General features: G+C 43.0%; 1 protein-coding gene across 3 annotated transcripts in view; it reads left to right on the forward strand.

Annotated features, from left to right (window-relative positions):
- The window catches only part of si:ch73-337l15.2 (glutathione hydrolase 6), a 64,296-nt gene that overhangs the window by 27,589 nt on the left and 18,690 nt on the right, over positions 1 to 18,017 (forward strand). For all 3 annotated transcript variants that reach the window (XM_043704269.1, XM_043704278.1, XM_043704288.1), the window contains exon 2: positions 12,876 to 13,126. In XM_043704269.1, the coding sequence (XP_043560204.1) occupies positions 12,876 to 13,126 (251 nt within the window). The remainder of the gene's footprint in view (positions 1 to 12,875; positions 13,127 to 18,017) is intronic.

An 18,017-nucleotide genomic window follows, 5' to 3' on the forward strand; every position in this document is an offset into this window, starting at 1 on the left:
CAGCATCCGAGGAGCAGGAGAATCGACATTTCGGGGCAAAAGCTTTTGCCTGAATTGTTGACTCTCCTAGTCCTCAGATGCTTTCTGACCTGCTGTGCTTTTCCAGCACCACACATACAAGACTATGGGCCGTGTTGGAAAATGGGATCAGAATAGTTAGGTGATTGCTTTGACCTGCTTGGACTTGATGGGCTGAAGGGCCTTTTCCTATGCTGTCGACCTCCGTGATTCTGTGACTGGAAGTTGAGGCTATTCTTTTTGGATCAGTGAAGGGAAAGGAATGATTGGATGGAGATATTCAAGACTCTGAAAGGCATTGGGGGGGAAACAGAGGGGATAACTGTTTGTTTATGATAAAAGAATTAACAATGCATATTTAAGGCCAATGACAAAAACATAGAGGAGAGGTTAGAATCAATTGACGCTGGGAGTTGTTATGATCTAGGATGTACTGTCAGAAAGGATGAAAGTAGATCCAGTTGTAACATTTGAAAATGAATGAAAGATTGGAAGTGAGATCTGGGACTATTTATAGAGGTCTTCCAAAGAGTCTTGACATTTGTACCCACATACTGGGCTCCACAAGCACGGAGAGTGGGGCTGTTTTTCCAACTGAGAGCATCACCATACAACAATGATAGTTTCTTACTGTAAATGATCTGGGTTGTTTTGCTCATTACAGGTGCTGTAGAAATGCAGATTGTTGTTAATGAGTATCACTTGTGCTTCAATAATTGTGTATGTAGTGTAGTGGCAGCTGAAGGAAAATGGACACTTGTCAACTCGTAGGACCGTATGGATTAGATTACATTACAGTGTGGAAACAGGCCCTTCGGCCCAACAAGTCCACACTGACCCGCCGAAGCACAACCCACCCATACCCCTACATTTACCCCTTACCTAACACTACGGGCAATTTAGCATGGCCAATTCACCTGACCTGCACATCTTTGGACTGTGGGAGGAAACCGGAGCACCCGGAGGAAACCCACGCAGACACGGGGAGAATGTGCAAACTCCACACAGACAATAGTCCGAGGCGGGAATTGAACCCGGGTCTCTGGCGCTGTGAGGCAGCAGTGCTTGGGAGGTGCTTGTGTTACAAAACAAAAGCAGGCTTGAGAGAGTATTAACATGGAGATTCCCACATGTAATGTATTCCTCAAACTATTGCAGCATGAACTGTCCCAGCATTACCTTCAGCAACTGCTGGAAGCTGAGAGTTTGCAGTAGACATTACCTGCATCGTGGTGCTATCGCTATGCTCTAGTGATTGGTTAAAGCTCAGGAGAGAGGAAATTACAAATGCCCCTGAACATTCCCTTGTGATGTGATGGGGCAGGATGTGTGTGATTCCAGGCAGATTGGTTAATATGTGCTTGGGTGCAGTTCTCGAGTGTCACAGTGAACTAGGGTATATGACAATTTGGAATCATTGCAGATAGAGGAGATATGGAAATGTGAACGTGAGAATTAGGAGCCATTCAGTCCCTAAAGTCGACGAGAAATCTGAGTCAGAAACAGAAGATGCTGGACTGAGAAACCTGTTTAATGTTTCAGTTCAATCACACTTTGTCAGAGCTGGACATGTTACATCTTATGGTTTGATGCATCTGTAGTAGAGCAAATAGGCCATTCAGCCCATCACATCATTCAATGAGATCATGCTGGATCTAATAATCCTCAGTTCCTGCCTTTCTCTATAATCCATGATTCCCTTTCTGATTAAAAACCTGTCGATCCCAGACTTGAATTTACATTTACTTAATGACCCAGCCTCAACAGCTCTCTGCAGTAAAGAAGCCCACAGATTGACCATCCTCTCAGAGAAGAAATTCCTCCTCATCTCTGCCTTAACTGTGCGACCCCTTATTCTGTGATTCTACCCTCTGGCCCTAGACTCTCAAAAGGAGAGAGCATCCTTCCATGTCTATCCTGTCAAGTCCCTAAGAATTTTGTATATTTCATATTCAATAAAGTTGATTTTGTAAATGTCCAGGAGCAGGTGCTGGTGAGGTGCAGGAATACCCACAATGCCGTGAGGTAGGGAGCAGTGGAGTTTCCACCCAGGATGGAATGACCACCTCCTGTTCCTTATGCCTCTTGTGGCACAGTGGTAGTGTCTCAGTCCATGAGCTAGGAGGCCTGGGTTCAGGACCCGCTTGCTTCAGGGGTGTGGAATAACACCACTGAACAGATTGTGATTTAAAAATACCTACACCTGTTCCTATTAGTCCTTTAGTTAGCGTAGGAGACAGCGAAGTGACTTCTATCAGATTTCCTTTCCTTTTCAAACCAAAAATGATTGACTCTTGACTTTGTGTCTCTGGTTTCTGCATGGTTTACAGGAACAGTTGTGTTAACCCCTTTTGTAGTTCTGAGAGTGCTCCCTGCGAGCGCTGCAATCGGTCTGTTGACTGCAGAGTGACACCTGTGGAACCAACTGGTGTCCATAGAGACAGATAAAGGCAGAAAACACAGCATCTGTGAAGAGAACAATGTCAACGGTGAATTAAAGTATGAAGAACTGCTTCCATCCAGAATGTGAACCTGCCTTAGCCATTCGCATTTGCTGTGTCTGCTGTGGCTTGGTAGGTAGCACTGTTGCCTCTAAGTCACAAGCTCTGCCTTCAGGACTTCAGCAGAAAAGTCAAGACTAACAGTGCAGTGCAGTACTGAAGGAGTGCTGTCTTGTCAGGGCTATCTTTAAGATGTTGAGTGTGTGGTGTTGGAAAAGCACAGCAGGTCAGGCAGTATCTGAGGAGCAGGAGAATTGACGTTTCAGGCACAAGCTCTTCATCAGGTTTTTGGCCGAAATGTCAATTCTCCTGCACCTCGGATGCTGCGTGACCTGCTGTGCTTTTCCAGCACCGCACTTCTTGACTCTGATCTCCAGCATCTGCAATCCTCACTTTCCCCTAACTTTAAGGTGACCTGTTGAACTGAGCTCCAACTGCCAACCCTTGCAAATGTAAAATCGCACTATTTCAGACCATCAAGGGAGTGATGTGTTAGGTCAATATTTATGCCTCAGTCTTCACCACAAAAGCAGATACTGGTTGTTATTATGTTGTTGGTTGTGGGAGCTTTCTGTGCTCAAAGTGGCTGCGTTTCATACATTCCTACAATTTAAAGTGACTATTAATTACTTTATTGGCTTTATAAATATAGGTCTTCCTTTCTCCTTGTCATCTTCTGGTCCCCTCATTTTAGGAAAGATGTGGAAGCTTTGGAGAGGGTGCAGAGGAGATTTACCAGGATGTTGCCTGGAATGGAGAATAAGTCGTACGAGGATAGGTTGAGCATGCTAGGCCTTTTCTCATTGGAACGGCGAAGGATGAGGGGTGACTTGATAGAGTTGAAACTTTATTGCTGGAACAGCACAGCAGGTCAGGCAGCATCCAGGGAACAGGAGATTCGACGTTTCGGGCACAGGCCCTTCTTCAGGAATGGATAGAGGTTTATAAGATGATCGGGGAATAGATAGAGTGGACAGTCAGAGACTTTTTCCCTGGGTACAACAGAGTGTTACAACGGGACATAAATTTAAGGTGAAGGGTGGAAGGTATAGGGGGGATGTCAGGGGTAGATTCTTTACCCAGAGAGTGGTGGGGGCGTGGAATGCGCTGCCTGTGGGAGTGGCAGAGTCAGAATCATTGGTGACCTTTAAGCAGCAATTGGATAGGTATATGGATAGGTGCTTAAGCTAGGACAAATGTTCAGCACAACATCGTGGGCTGAAGGGCCTGTTCTGTGCTGTATTGTTCTATGTTCTATCTGTTAACGTCTAGCATTTCTTCATTGAGTTCACTGTCATACAGCACAGCAAGAGGCCCTTCGGCTCACCATGTCTGTGCTGACTAACAAACACCTACTGTACTCATTCCATTTACCTGCACTTAGTCCGTATCCTACTGCAGCCTGGCATTTTAAGTTCTCGTCCAGATTTCCTTCTTGTGTTGTTTATAGCGTTTACAAACTTTGCCAGTGGGAAATTAATTCTGCTGTTATGACCAGGCTTGACTTGAGTGATTGTATTTCCAAGACTGAAGGTGATTTAGATAAGGTAGTCAAAGTTAAACACCAATTGAACCAGCTGCTATTAAAACCTCATCAGCACAGATTAAATTGATTAGGATTTATTTGGTGAAGGCTAAAATTTTCAATGTGCGGATGAACATGGTTTGTTCAATTAAATGTTTGTATTTTCTCTGTTGACTCATACGACGTGAAAGGATAAGTAAATTCATTGGTAAATAATAGATGTGTGTCTGTAGATGAATATATCATTGAACAAGCCGCCTCCATACGGCGCTGAATGTAACACAGGCTAGGCTACTCATCACAACAGCCTTTAAGGAAAGGAGGAAATTAATATGGTTAGTCTTTGAATTCTGTTTGATCTCCTGCTGGCCACACTTTCATGTCTAGCCACCAGATAATAAGAAGGAACTCTGACATGGACTCTCTCTCGAGTTTGAATTTCACTTTTGTTCAAGCTGCAACTCATGTCCTTGTACCCACGTACGTGTTCTGAAAGCACAGTTTTGTCAACACACAGTTTAATCCTACTGTCTCCTACTTGGAACGCCGTCTCAGAACTCTGCTAATCCTTACCTCTCTTGCTATGTATCTGTAGCTTTTTAAATCTCAAGCTTGATGCTGCTTAGTTTACGTAGACTTTGCTTTTAATATACTCAAACGTGGCGCTTTTACTGATTCTTTGAACCTTCAGAAACAAACATAGCAACGTACAAACTAGTATTTGGAGTAGGACATTTGGCCCTTTTGAACCTGCTCCCCCATTCAATATGATCTTATCTGATCATCCAACTCAGTACCCTTTTCCCACTTTCTCCCCTTACCATTTGATCCCTTTAGGCCTCCGAACTATATCTATCTGCTTCTTGAAAACCTTCGATGTTTTGGCCTCAACTGCTTTCTGTGGCAGAGAATTCCACAGGCTCATCACTGTCTTCATCTCAGATCTAAAAGGCCTACCCCATACTCTTAGCCTGTGACCTCTGGTTCTGAACTCTCCTGTATTGGAACATCCTACATTTAGGAACTACTGTAGTCCTGTTAGAATTTTACAGCTTTCAACAAGATTTCCAATCATTCTTCTAAAATTCAATGAATATCATCCTCACCAATCCAGTCTCTCTTTATACATCAGTCTTGGCACCTTTGTTACACTCCCTCCTTCACCAGAACATCTATCCTCAGATAAGGAGATCAACACTGCACAGAATACTCCAGGTGTGGTCTCACCAAAATCTTCTCACTATGAAGGCCAACATGTCATTTGCCTTCTTCACTGTCTACTGACCTACATACCTACTTTCAACGATTGGTTTGCAAGGACTCCCAAGTCTTGTTACACCTCCCCCTTTCCCAATCTAACCTCATTCAGCAAATAATCTGCCTTCTTTGAAACCTCACATTTATCCTCACATTACACTGCATCTGCCATATATTTGCCCACTCATTCAACTTGTCCATATCACACTGAAGAATCTGTATCCTGCTCACAGTTCACCATCCCACCAAAATTTGTATTGTGTCCAAACTTGGAGACATTGCATTTAGCTTCTCATCTAAATCATTAATGTCGATTGCAAATAGTGGGAGGCCAAACACTGATCCCTGTGGTACCCTACTAGTCACTGGCTGCCACTTGTGAAAAAGGCCTATTTACTCCTGGTCTTTGTTTGCTGACTACCAATGTCTACCCAGTCAGTACACTATCCCCAATCCCATATGCTTTAATTTTACATGTTCATCTCTTATGTAGGACTTATTGATAGCCTTCTGAAAATCCGCTGGCTTCCCTTTATCAACTCTCAAAAACTCCGCAAACTCTCAAAAACTCCAGTAGATGCATCAAGCATGATTTATCTTTCATAAATCCATGCTGTCTCTGTCACTGTTTTCCAAGTGCTCTGTTTTTATAATGGACTGCAGCATTTTCCCTCTTACTGATGGCAGGCTATAATTTTCTGTTTTGTCTGTACCTTCAATTTTTAAATAGGGGGGTTACATTAGCTACCCTCCAACCCATCTGAACTGTTCCAGAGTCAATGGAATATTGAAGAATGATCACCAGTGCTCCGAATCATGATTATTTCTAGTGCCACTTTCTTAAGTACTCTGGGATGTAGATTATTACGGCCTGGGAATTTATCAGCTTTTAATCCCATCAATTTCCCCAATGCCATTTCCCTACTAATAATGATTTCCAGCAGTTCCTCTCTCTCACTAGACTGTGTTCCCCAACATTTTTGGGACTATATTCATGTCCTCCTTTGTGCAGACAGAACCAAAGTGTGTATTTAATTGGTCTGCCATCTCTTTGTTCCCCATTACAGCTGGGAGAAAGTGAGGTCTGCAGATGCTGGAGATCAGAGCTGAAAATGTGTTGCTCGAAACGTCGATTCTCCTGTTCCCTGGATGCTGTCTGACCTGCTACGCTGTTCCAGCAACACATTTTCAGCTCCCCATTATACCTACCCCTGTTTCTGATTGTAAGGGACCTACATTTGTCTTCACTAATTGATCTCTCTTCACATACCGAAAAAAAGCTTTTGCGATCAGACTTTGTATTCACATCTTGTCCTCCTATCCATCAAAGGTTTGTGAATCTGCCTTTCTGTTCTTCCACTCTCTTCAAAGAGATCAGAGGCTAGATTCCTGCAGCACCTCCTGACTCCCCACAGTCTGTCTGTCATCCAAAAGGTATAAGTCAGGAGTATGATGGTATATTACTCGCTTGCCTGGAGGGGTGTACCTCCAACAACACTGGAACTATTCAGGACGAAGCATCCTGCTTAATTCACTCTATCTAGTTTTCTTAATCTCAACCATCTTTTGAACTTCCCTAGCAAGGCACTCTATTGTCATTGAATGCACCTTCTGGAGTACAGTTAGGGATGGGCAATAAATGCAGACCTTGTCAGTGATATTCTCATCACATTTTTTGAAACAAAAGTTATTTTGCTTTTGGTTCGTGTATTAATGTTGCTGATTTTGAAGGACAAATATCGATACTAAGCCGAGGAAGATCTCCATTGCTCCTCTTTGAAATAGTGTCATGGGATCATTACCGGCCATCCAAGACGCAAGTTAGAAACTGAAGTAATGTCACCCCCAACAGTACATGATTCCCTCAGTATTGCGCTAGGGCTTCCTCATTAATACATGAGGATTCCTTCAGTACTGCATTGGAACTGTAAGTCTGGATCTTTTGCTCAAAGCTCTGAATTTGCTTAGTCTTCTGATTAATACTGTTCAAACTTGGTGCAAAATGTATGATGGAACCTGACCTTACACCTAATTCACAATCGAGAGGAATAAATGACAGCCCATGATATATCAAAAATTTATCATCTGTGACAGATCGTCAAACTGTCAATGAACATGCTGTGGGTGCACATTAATTTATATAAATGGCTTGGCCTCTACTGTTATTTAATTGCCTCATCAGATATATTTCAAGAGGACTATACTCTTGCAGTTCACCAATATTTTTGTCATCGGTGCAAGTATTTTGAAGAAATTGGTGGCAGATGTTCCCTTGACAAATCTGTAGTCGTTACATTTCAGTTGATAATCTGGGTTCCCTGACACCATCTGATTACTCGAGACTTGATTTGCACCGACAGCAGAGTTCCTTGTGAATGTTCTTGCTGAGCTCAGGGAAATCTATATGCTAGCTAAGAGACCCCAGGTCAAACAATGCACCTATTGAGGTCCAATGCAGCGGAATGATTTCAAAGCTTCAATTAAGATTTAGTTTTCATAATGGCCATAAGCAATTCAAACCTAGCTCTCCAGATTTATGGCACTATTTTGATTAGATTTCTGCCATGTTCTGAATGCTTCTTCACTTCTTTATACACCTTTATTAGATTTTAGCACATACGTGCTTCTGCATATTGACTATATGTCTAAACTGCATAAATTATTCACTTGGGTTTCAGCCTCTAAGAACAGAGTTCGCAGCCTTTATTTGATCATTTGCCCCTGAGTTAGAAACTCCATGAGTTCACTCCCTGTTTAAGAAGCCTGGAATGACATAATCACACAGTGCAGAAGAGGCCCTTCAGCCCATCAAGTCAGCACCACCAAAGCTATACTAAATCTACATTAGTCCCACCTTCCAGCACTAGATACATAGACTCAAGGTCTCAATTTCACAGGCCAGCACTGAGAGAGCACTGCAATGTCAGAGGTGCTGTCTTCCACATAATGTATTAAACTGAGGTGCCTTCTGCTGTCTTCGGGTGGATGGAAAAGATCCTGTGGTATTGACTCCATGAAAACCAGGATGTCTCTCAGTTAAATTTATGATCTGACATATCTTTCACCCAAAGATCACTAAGTGTGCCTTCTTTCTCAATATATGCTACTGGATCTCATTTTTGTTTGTGGCACAGATTTGCAAAAGAGATTACACTTCAAACTTACTTCATTGGCCAGGGAATGATCTGAGAGACGCGATATCAATTAAAAGGGGGTGGGAGCATAGTCGAAGTGTCACTGAACTAATAGTGCAGAATCCTACGTTCATGTTTTGTGGGCGTGACTTTGAATCCCACCATGGCAGATTGTGAAATTTGAATTTGATAGGAACAAAATCTGGAATAAAAAGCCAGCCTACATAAACAGTCAATTGTTGTGAAAACCCATCTGGTTCTCTAATGCCCTTTTGGGGAAGGAAATCTGCTGGCCCTACCTGGTGTGGCCTAAATGTGACTCCAGACCTACAGCAATGTGATTGGCATTTGGGGATGACGAACAAATACTGGTCTGGGCAGCGGCGCTGCATCCTGTAAATTACTTTAAGAAAACGTTTGATTTTCCTTTCCTCCTCTCTCAAGCTCTTTCTTGCTTTGGGATTGTTTCCCTTGGTCCCAGGTACGACATTGCCTTTGAACTGCTTGGCAGCCATTCAGAGGTTCGGCATACACTCATTGGTGTGCCAAAACCATTCCAAGTATTGACTTTTGGTTTTGGAAGTCACTGTCTCCTGAGGTCCGTGAAGCAGAGAAAATAACAAGAGGGATTGTTACCCAGGACTCAGCTTGGTGGGATATTGTACGTAATGTAGACACCTCGGATACAAAAGTGGTTCCAGTGAAGGACCGAAGGAATGAATGCCATCGGATGTCCTTTTTTAAAAATGTACTTTTCTCCCCCCCACCCCCCACAGATCGTGAGTGTCACTGACTGGTCCAACATTTTCTCCCATCTGTAATTGTCCTTAAGAAGCTAGTGATGAGCTGCTTTCAGAAACTGCTATGTTATAGTTGAAGTAGTTACACCCTCAGTGCCATTAGGAAAGGAATTCCAGGATATTGATCCAGCGACTCTATAGTAATGGCAAATAGTGAGTGATCTGGATGGATCTTGCATTTGGTGGTTTCCTTTGTATCTGCTGCCCTTGACCTTCTAATTAGTCGAGGTTGTGGGTTTGGAAGGTGCTGTCCAAGGAGCCTTAGTGAATTTCTGCAGTGTTCCTTGTAGATATTCACTCCTCCTTCCAGCAGTGTGTGCTGTTTGTGGATATGTTTCCAGTCAAGTGTTCTACATTATTCTGGATACTGTCAGGCTTCTTGAGTGTTGTTGGAGCTGCATTTGTCCAGGCAAGTGGGGAGTATCCCATCACACTCCTGACTTGTGCCTTGTAGATGGTGGATAGACTTTGGGGAATCTGATCAACTTGCCACAAAATTCCTAGGTTCTGACCTGTTCTTGGAGCCAAAGTAATTGTATGACAGGTCCAGGTCAGTTTCTGATGAATGTTTGATTGTGGGGAATTCAGCCAAGATAATGCCACTTAGCTGGAGTACTGTGTCCCGTTCTGGGCTCCACACTTGCAGAAGGATGTGAACACTTTGCAAAGAAAGCAAAAAAATAAAGCAAATGTTTTAAGGGATAGAAATCTTCAATTGTGAAGAGAGATCGTAGAAGTTAGGACTGTTTAGAACAGGAAGCATCCAAAAGGGAATTAGACCGTTAGCTGAAATGAAGAATGTGCCAGAATACAGGGAGAAAGTAGGAGAATGGCACAGAGTGAATTGGGCCTTTGGAGAGATGGTGCCGATACGTTGGGCTAAATGATGACCTTCTCTACATTAACAATTAGACTGTAAAATATAAGAGCAGAAGTGGGCCATTCAGCCCATCACATCTGCTCTGTCAGTCAATGAGATCATGGGGTTGATCTGACAATCCTTAGAATCTAAGGATTCTTGGAAGGTTACTATGCTATCTCTGTAGCTACTTTTCTTTTCACATCCTAGGATGTATTCCATGAGGTCCAGGGGATTTGTCGATCTTTAGTCTCCATTAGTTTCTTGAGCACTTTTTCTCCCATGGTAGTTATTGTATGTATTTCCTCTCCACTTTATTTAGTATTTTTGAAATGCTATCAGTATTATTCTACTGTGACGCCTGATGCTAAGTATTTATTCAACATCCCTGTTATTTCCTAATTTCTCCCTTATTATTTTCCAGTCTCATTCTGTAAAGGGTCTATGTTTCCTCTGACCCCTCACTTCCTTTTTATATATTCAAAGAAGCTCTTGCTATCTGTCTTGATATTACTTGCAAGTTTATTCTCAACTTTTATAAAGTCATACAGCATAGAAACTGATCCTTTGGACCAACTCATCCTTGCCAACCAGGTTTGCCAAACTAAATTCGTCCCATTTGTCTGTGCTTGGCCCATATCCATCTAAACCTTTCCTATTCATGTACCTGCCAAATGTCTTTTAAATGTTGTAACTGTACCTGCCTCTATCACTTTCTTTGGCAGTTCATTCCACATACGAACCACCATCTATGTGATAAAAGTTGCCCCTCAAGTTTCTTTTAAGTCTTTTTCTCCTGTCACCTCTAGTTTTGAACTCGCCTACCCTAGGGAAAAGGCCTTTGCTATTCTCCTTATTCAAGCCCCTCATGATTTTATAAACCTCTATAAGGTCATTCCTGAGTCTCTTACACTCCAGGGAACAAAGTTCCAGGCTATTCAGTCTCTTCTTATAACTCAAACCTTCCAGTCCCATTAAGATCCTTGTAAATCTTTTCTGCACCGCTTCCAATTTAATAATTTCCTTCCTATGGTAGGGCAACCAGAACTGTACACAGTACTCCAAAAATGGCCTCACCAAACATCTTGTACAACAGTAACATGATGTCGCAACTCCTAATCTCAACGCCATGAGTAATGAAGGCAAGCATGCCTAACACTTTCATTACCACCCTGTCCACTGTGATGCGTATGTACCTGAAGCCCTAAATCTCTCTGTTTGACAACGCTCCCGAGGGACACCACAAACTGTGCAAGTCCTGCCCTAATTCACTTTACAAAAATATAGCATGTTGCATTTTTCCAAATTAAACTTCATTTTCCCCTTTTGGACCTTTTTAAAAATTCGTTCATAGGATAAGGGTGTTGCTGGCTAGGCCGACATTTATTGCCCATCCCTGATTCCCCATAGGGCAGTTAAGAGTCAACTACATTGCTGCGGGTCTGGACTCACATGTAGGCCAGACCAGGTTTCCCTCCCAAGAGGACATTAGTGAGCCAAGTGGGTTTTCTAACAATCAGCAATGGATTCAAGGCCATAATTGGATTCTTTATTCCAGTTATTGTTTAGGTCCTTTTTCAATCTTTCCCCTCAAACCTTACACCTTTTCCCTCTAGTTTTGTACTCCTAACCCTAGGAAAATGATCTTGGATGATCACCTTATCTATGCCCCTCATGACTTTATAAACCTCTATAACATCATCCCCTAAGCCTCCGATGCTCCGCAGACAAGATCTATTCAGCCTCTCCTTATCGCTCAAACTCTACAGTCCTGGCAAAATCCTTGTAAATCTTTTCTGCACTCTCTCAAGTTTAACAACTTTCTTCCCGTAGAAAGGTGACCACAATTGTACGCAGTATTCTAAAAACGGCCTCACCAATGTCCTGTACAGCCACAATATGATGTCCCAACTCCTATACTCACTAGCCTGTCAAATCCCTCCTTCACCAGCCTATCTACTTGCAACTCCACTTTCAATGAACTATGCACCTGCACCTCTCGATCTCTTTGTTCGGCCACACTGTCCAGGCCCTGACCATTAAGTGTATAAGTCCTGCCCTGATTTACCTTACCAAAATGCAACACCTCACATTTATCTAAATTAAACTCCATCTGCCACTCTTCAGACAATCGCCCCATTTGATCAAAGCCCCATTGTCATCTTCGCTGTCCACTACACCGCCTATTTTTTAATCTGTCATCTCCTATATTGACATCTTTATGTAAATGGTGAAAAGGAGTAGATAATAGTATCTTGCCTATTCTTGATGCCAGGAACCTATAAGACTGAGCCTGAATGGAATAAATAAAGAGCACAGTGTTGCCAGGATGTTTGAGTACTGAAACTGGCCTGAATCCCAACAGCAAAGATAAGGCTTTCATGATGCAAATAGCAGCCTGGAGCTGGAAGCAAGGAACAAAGTATGATCACTTCAAGGTTCTATCTCACTCCACATATTTTCTTTATTTAAAAAGGAAAGAAATCTCACATGCAGCGAGTTGTTGTGACCTCACGTACATTGCCTGAAAGGGTGATGGAAGCACATTCAATAATTCCAAAGTAATTTCAATTCCCTTTGTGATTCAGAAGGGGAATATTTGCTAGATCATGGAAAAAGAATGTGGACGAAGACAGTGAGTCTCCGCTTCCAGAAACTGGACTGATGGACTGAATGGTCGTCTTCTGTGCTATCTGAATCTATTTGCCCTTACCTACACTTCCCTCCCCTATCCCAAATAAATATGGGCTAGAATGCAACAATCGTTTTCTCTATTTTTAGGGCATCAGCACGCTCCTTGCTTTCTCGTCAGAGGCGGGAGTCTTGCGTCCGTATCAGTGCGTCGTTGGTGTTGCTCGGCATTGGCCTTTATTTTGGGTTCCACGTTTTAAGCTATGGCAGCCTGGAGTCTCCCGGGAAAGGCAGCAGTGCCAATGATGCAAAGGCTCATCGTCACCAGGGCGACAAAGTAGCGCCTGATCACCACCATGAACATGGAGTTTATCACCATGCTGCTGTGATTTCTGATTCAGGTCAGTGGAGAGTTTCCACACCCTTCAATTTCAAACCGATTCTGCTCACTCCTTTCTCGTTCATACTGGCTCCCATGACCTGAGCATCTGTCAGGCTATGATCCCACAGTGAAGGCCAAAGGACAAAAAAAGGCTCAGGCTTTGCAGGGGGTGACGGTTACTTATGAGGAAAGATTGGATGTAGGCTTACCTTGTCCATTGGATTTTAGAAGGATGAGATTGAAACACGTAAGACCCTGAGCAAAATTGACAGGATAAGTGCAGAAGGGGTGTCTCCCCTTGTGGGAGAGACTAGATTTCAGGGATACAGTTTGAAAATAAAGGATCTCCAATTTAAGATTGAGAGGAGGAGTTTTTTTTTCTCAAGGGTCCTGGGTCTTTGGAAGTCACTTGCCCAGAGAGTGGTGGAGATGACATCATTGTCATTTTAAGGCAGAGGTAGGTAGATTCTTGACCTGACAAGGAAGTCAAACATGATCAGGGCAGGTGAGAATGTGGAATCGAAGACACGGTCAAGAAAAACGAGTACCCAATAAACGCAGTCAGCCGATTCCTCAGAAACAAACCCAAACCAGCAGACACATGCAACCAAAAACTATAACCACATTAACTTACATTGAAGACATATCAGAAATGACTTCCAGACTACTCAGACCCCTTGGCATCAGCCCACAATCCTACCAACACACGTAAACAACGACTAATGAACCTAAAGGATCCAAAGTTTGTGTGAAGATTTGTAGCTCGGGTGCTCGTTGTTGTGGTTGTGTTCGCCGAGCTGGGAATTTGTGTTGCAGACGTTTCGTCCCCTGTCTAGGTGACATCCTCAGTGCTTGGGAGCCTCCTATGAAGTGCATCTGTGATCTTTTCTCCGGCATTTATAGTGGTTTGAATCTGCCGCTTCTGGTTGTCAGTTCCAGCTGTTCGCTGCAGTGGCCGGTATATTGGGTCCAGGTCGATGTGCTTGTTGATTGAATCAGTGGATGAGTGCCATGCTTCTAGGAATTCCCTGGCTGTTCAAACCACTATAAATGCCAGAGAAAAGATCACAGAAGCGCTTCACAGGAGGCTCCCAAGCACTGATGATGTCACCTAGACAGGGGACGAAACGTCTGCAACACAAATTCCCAGCTCGGTGAACACAACCACAACAACCTAAAGGATCCATTAGCTACTACCAGCAAACTAATGTCTTTTACAAGATACCATGTGAGAACTGTTTAAAAAAAAAACTACATTGGATAAACAAGCAGGAAACTTGCGATCAGGATGAATGAACAACTAGCCACCAAAAGACACAACCCACTATCACTAGTTTCCGTACATACAGGCAAAGAAAGACACCACTTTGACTAGGACAACACACACATTCTAGGACAGGCGAAACAAGGACACACACGAGAATTCTTGTAGGCATGGTATTCTAACCAGAACTCCAACAATAAACACATTGATTTAGATCCCAGATACCTTCCCTTGATAAAAAAACTGGAAGTGACATCACCCACCTTAAGAAAGCAAGACCTGTAAATAGAGAGGCGGGACATACCACCAGCACTTCACCGGAGACTCTCAATTATGATATTACCTAGTTAAGGTGACAAAATGTCTGAAAACAAACCTTCCAGCTCACTGAGCTAACTGACATACTACCATCAACCTGAGCTACAAATCTTGTCAAAAAACAATAAGTCATTATTTTATTGAATAACAGAGGGGTAAACTAGCTTAGCCCTGCTCCTACCTTTGTATGTTTATATAGTTCTGCTGGCTGAAATTAGTAAATGAGTGAGTTTGCTTTGAGGCGTTTTTAAAAAAAAAAGTTCTTGGTGTGTTCCTGCTGTCATCTTCCACATCTTCCCCATACAGATCATCTCTGGGTTAATAGGTCACTGGTGAGGAGTTGCAAAGTCTGTAACTCTGTCAAAAGTCCTTGATTAAAGCCATTAAGCCAGCAAAACCTTAAGTAATTAATCTGCAGAACCATGAAATTGAATTACTTACAGTTTTGAGCACCCTGACAGTTGGTTCACTTCAGTGTGTTTGTTTCAGTTTTAGTTTTGCTGAATGAGCACATTATTATGACACCTCAACTCTAAAGCGTGACAGGATGTAGACACACATTTTTTGCACTCTGCCAATATTTAATATATAGATCTATAATGTACAAAACACCACCTTCTGTTACATAATGTACATTAAATGCAGAAGGTAAAAAAGGTTTAACTCTAAGCACCAGTCGTGTAGACTTCGTTGCATTTCTCCTGAAAATAGGAGATTAATGGAAGCTCTAATTGAGGTATTTAAAAGGATAAAGGGAGTTGGAAAGGTAAATAAAGATAAACCATTTTTTCTGCTATTAGAATCATGAGTCAGGCAACATAATCCTAAAATTGGAGTTTGACCATTCAGTGTAATGCCAGTGTGCACTTTTTCACGCAAAAGGTAATGAATATCTGAAACAGTGTTTGTGAAAAGACTTTGGATCGTCATGGTCAGTTGGAGCTTTCAAGGCTAGATAGTTGAATGAAGGCATTGCTAATATGGAGCAGTGGTAGGGGGAGGGGAGATGGTTTGGACAGCCAATAAATAATGGAGACTCTGGACTACACCTGTTCTCTAGTTCTCCAAGTATGTGACTCAGAAGGTCTTTCTCATCATCACACGTTCATGAACAATCCAGGCTTTCAATGAAGATATTGAAGAAATATTTAGATGAGCGCTTGAAACACCATAACATACGTGTTGTCAAGTCATGGAAAATGGGTTTAGAATTGCTGCATTATTCCTAACCTTTGACTAGTTGAGTTTTTCGTAAATGTTAACCCAAAGATGTTGAAAGTGGAGGATTCAGTGATGAATACACCATTAAATGTAAAGGGGTTGTGGTGAGATTGTCTCTTATTGGAGATGATCATTGCCTGACATTTGTGTGGCCTGAATGTTACTTGCCACTTGTTAGCCCATGCTTGGATATTGTCCAGGTCTTGCCACATTTGAACATGGACTGCTTCAGTATCTGAGGAGCCATGGATGGTGCTAAACATTGTGCAATCATTAGCGAATATCACCAATCTGACCTTACGATGGATGGAAGGTCTTTATTGAGGTGACTGAAGATGGTTGGGCCGAGGACACAATCCTGAAGAACTCCTGCAGAGGGGTCCTGGAGCTGACACAACTGCCGTCCACCAACCATGACCATCTTCCTATGTGCCACGTATGACTCCAGCCAGGGGATAATTTGACACCCCGCCCCCATCCCGATACCCATCGATTCCAATTTTGCTCGGGCTTCTTAATGCCACACTTGGTTGAATGCGTCTTTGATGTCAGGGGCTGTCACTCTTACCTCACTTCTGGAATCCAGCTCTGCATGTTCATGTTTGAACCAAGGCTGTAATGAGGTCAGGAGCTGAGTGACCCTGGCAGATCCCAAACTGGGCATCGCTGAGCAGGTACTGCTTGATAGCACTGTTGATACATATTCCATCACTTTACTGATGATCAAGATTAGACGAATGGGGCAGTAATTAGCTGGGTTGGATTTGTCCTGTTTTTTGTGTACAGGTTATATCTATACACAGTTTTCCAAATTGTCAGGTAGATGTCAGTGTTGTAACTATACTGGCACAGCTTGTCTAGGAGAGTGGCAGGTTCTGGAGCACAAGCCCTCAGTACTGTTCCTGGAATGTCGTCAGGCCCATTAGCCTTTGCATGATCAGTGCCTTAACAGTTTCCTCTGTTGCACCTCCCACATGGGGTGTTTTAACTCTATATTTAACAAACAAACAGCAAGTCAACTCGTAATAGTAATAAACGATAGCATTTAACACAATTAATATTATAAAAACAAAATACTTTATAAGCTAACAATTTACATGATAAAGCTAATGCTCTATCTTGCATTCTAATGTAAATCTGGATGATCATATCCCACCACACTAGATCTAGGCCTTGATCCATGTGGCAATGATCGTCTGGTCGTCTTCTCCCGGTGGTCCCAGGAGTGTCTTCTGTTCTCGGTGGTTGGTCTTGCATTACTACCACCACCACCATCCCCCTCCCTCAGAGGGTGGTATGATGGCGATTCTTATACCTAGAGGTCTTTTGCTGTTTTGGGAGGGTCTTTGATGACCATCAATAGATCGATCAGGGTTCGATCATGCTGATCGATTGGACTCAACCAGGCATTGACATGTCGATGGTATCCATTCCTAGACGTGTTGGGGCCAGTAGGTCAGGTAGCCCTTTCCATGTAAGGATGTGAGGTGTCTCTTCGTCTGGTAAACAACTCAGTGTTTCCGATTGTCCTGGGATGACATTCAGGTGAATTCTATTCATTTCAAATTCTAGTGTAAATTGTATTGTCTGCAGCTGCTGAGTCAATTGTGTACTCAATTGTGTACAATTGTGTACTCAATTCGAAGAATTCTCTTTCGAATCCTCCCACTTCCTCCAGACCAAAGGGGTAGCCATGGGCACACGTATGGGCCCCAGCTTTGCCTGTCTCTTTGTTGGCTACATAGAACAGTCCATCTTCCGTAATTACACCGGCACCACTCCCCACCTCTTCCTCCGCTACATTGATGACTGCATTGGCGCCACCTCATGCTCCCACGAGGAGGTTGAGCAATTCATCAACTTCACCAACACATTCCACTCTGACCTTAAATTTACTTGGACCATCTGACACCTCCCTTCCCTTCCTGGACCTCTCCATCTCCACTAATGATGACCGACTTGACACTGACATTTTTTACAAACCCACCGACTCCCACAGCTACCTGGATTACACCTCTTCCCACCCTACCTCTTGCAAAAATGCCATCCCGTATTCCCAATTCCTCCGCCTCCGCCGTATCTGCTCCCAGGAGGACCAATTCCACCA

Source organism: Chiloscyllium plagiosum, chromosome 2, assembly GCF_004010195.1.
Source record: "Chiloscyllium plagiosum isolate BGI_BamShark_2017 chromosome 2, ASM401019v2, whole genome shotgun sequence".
In the NCBI taxonomy this organism is placed as follows: domain Eukaryota; kingdom Metazoa; phylum Chordata; class Chondrichthyes; order Orectolobiformes; family Hemiscylliidae; genus Chiloscyllium; species Chiloscyllium plagiosum.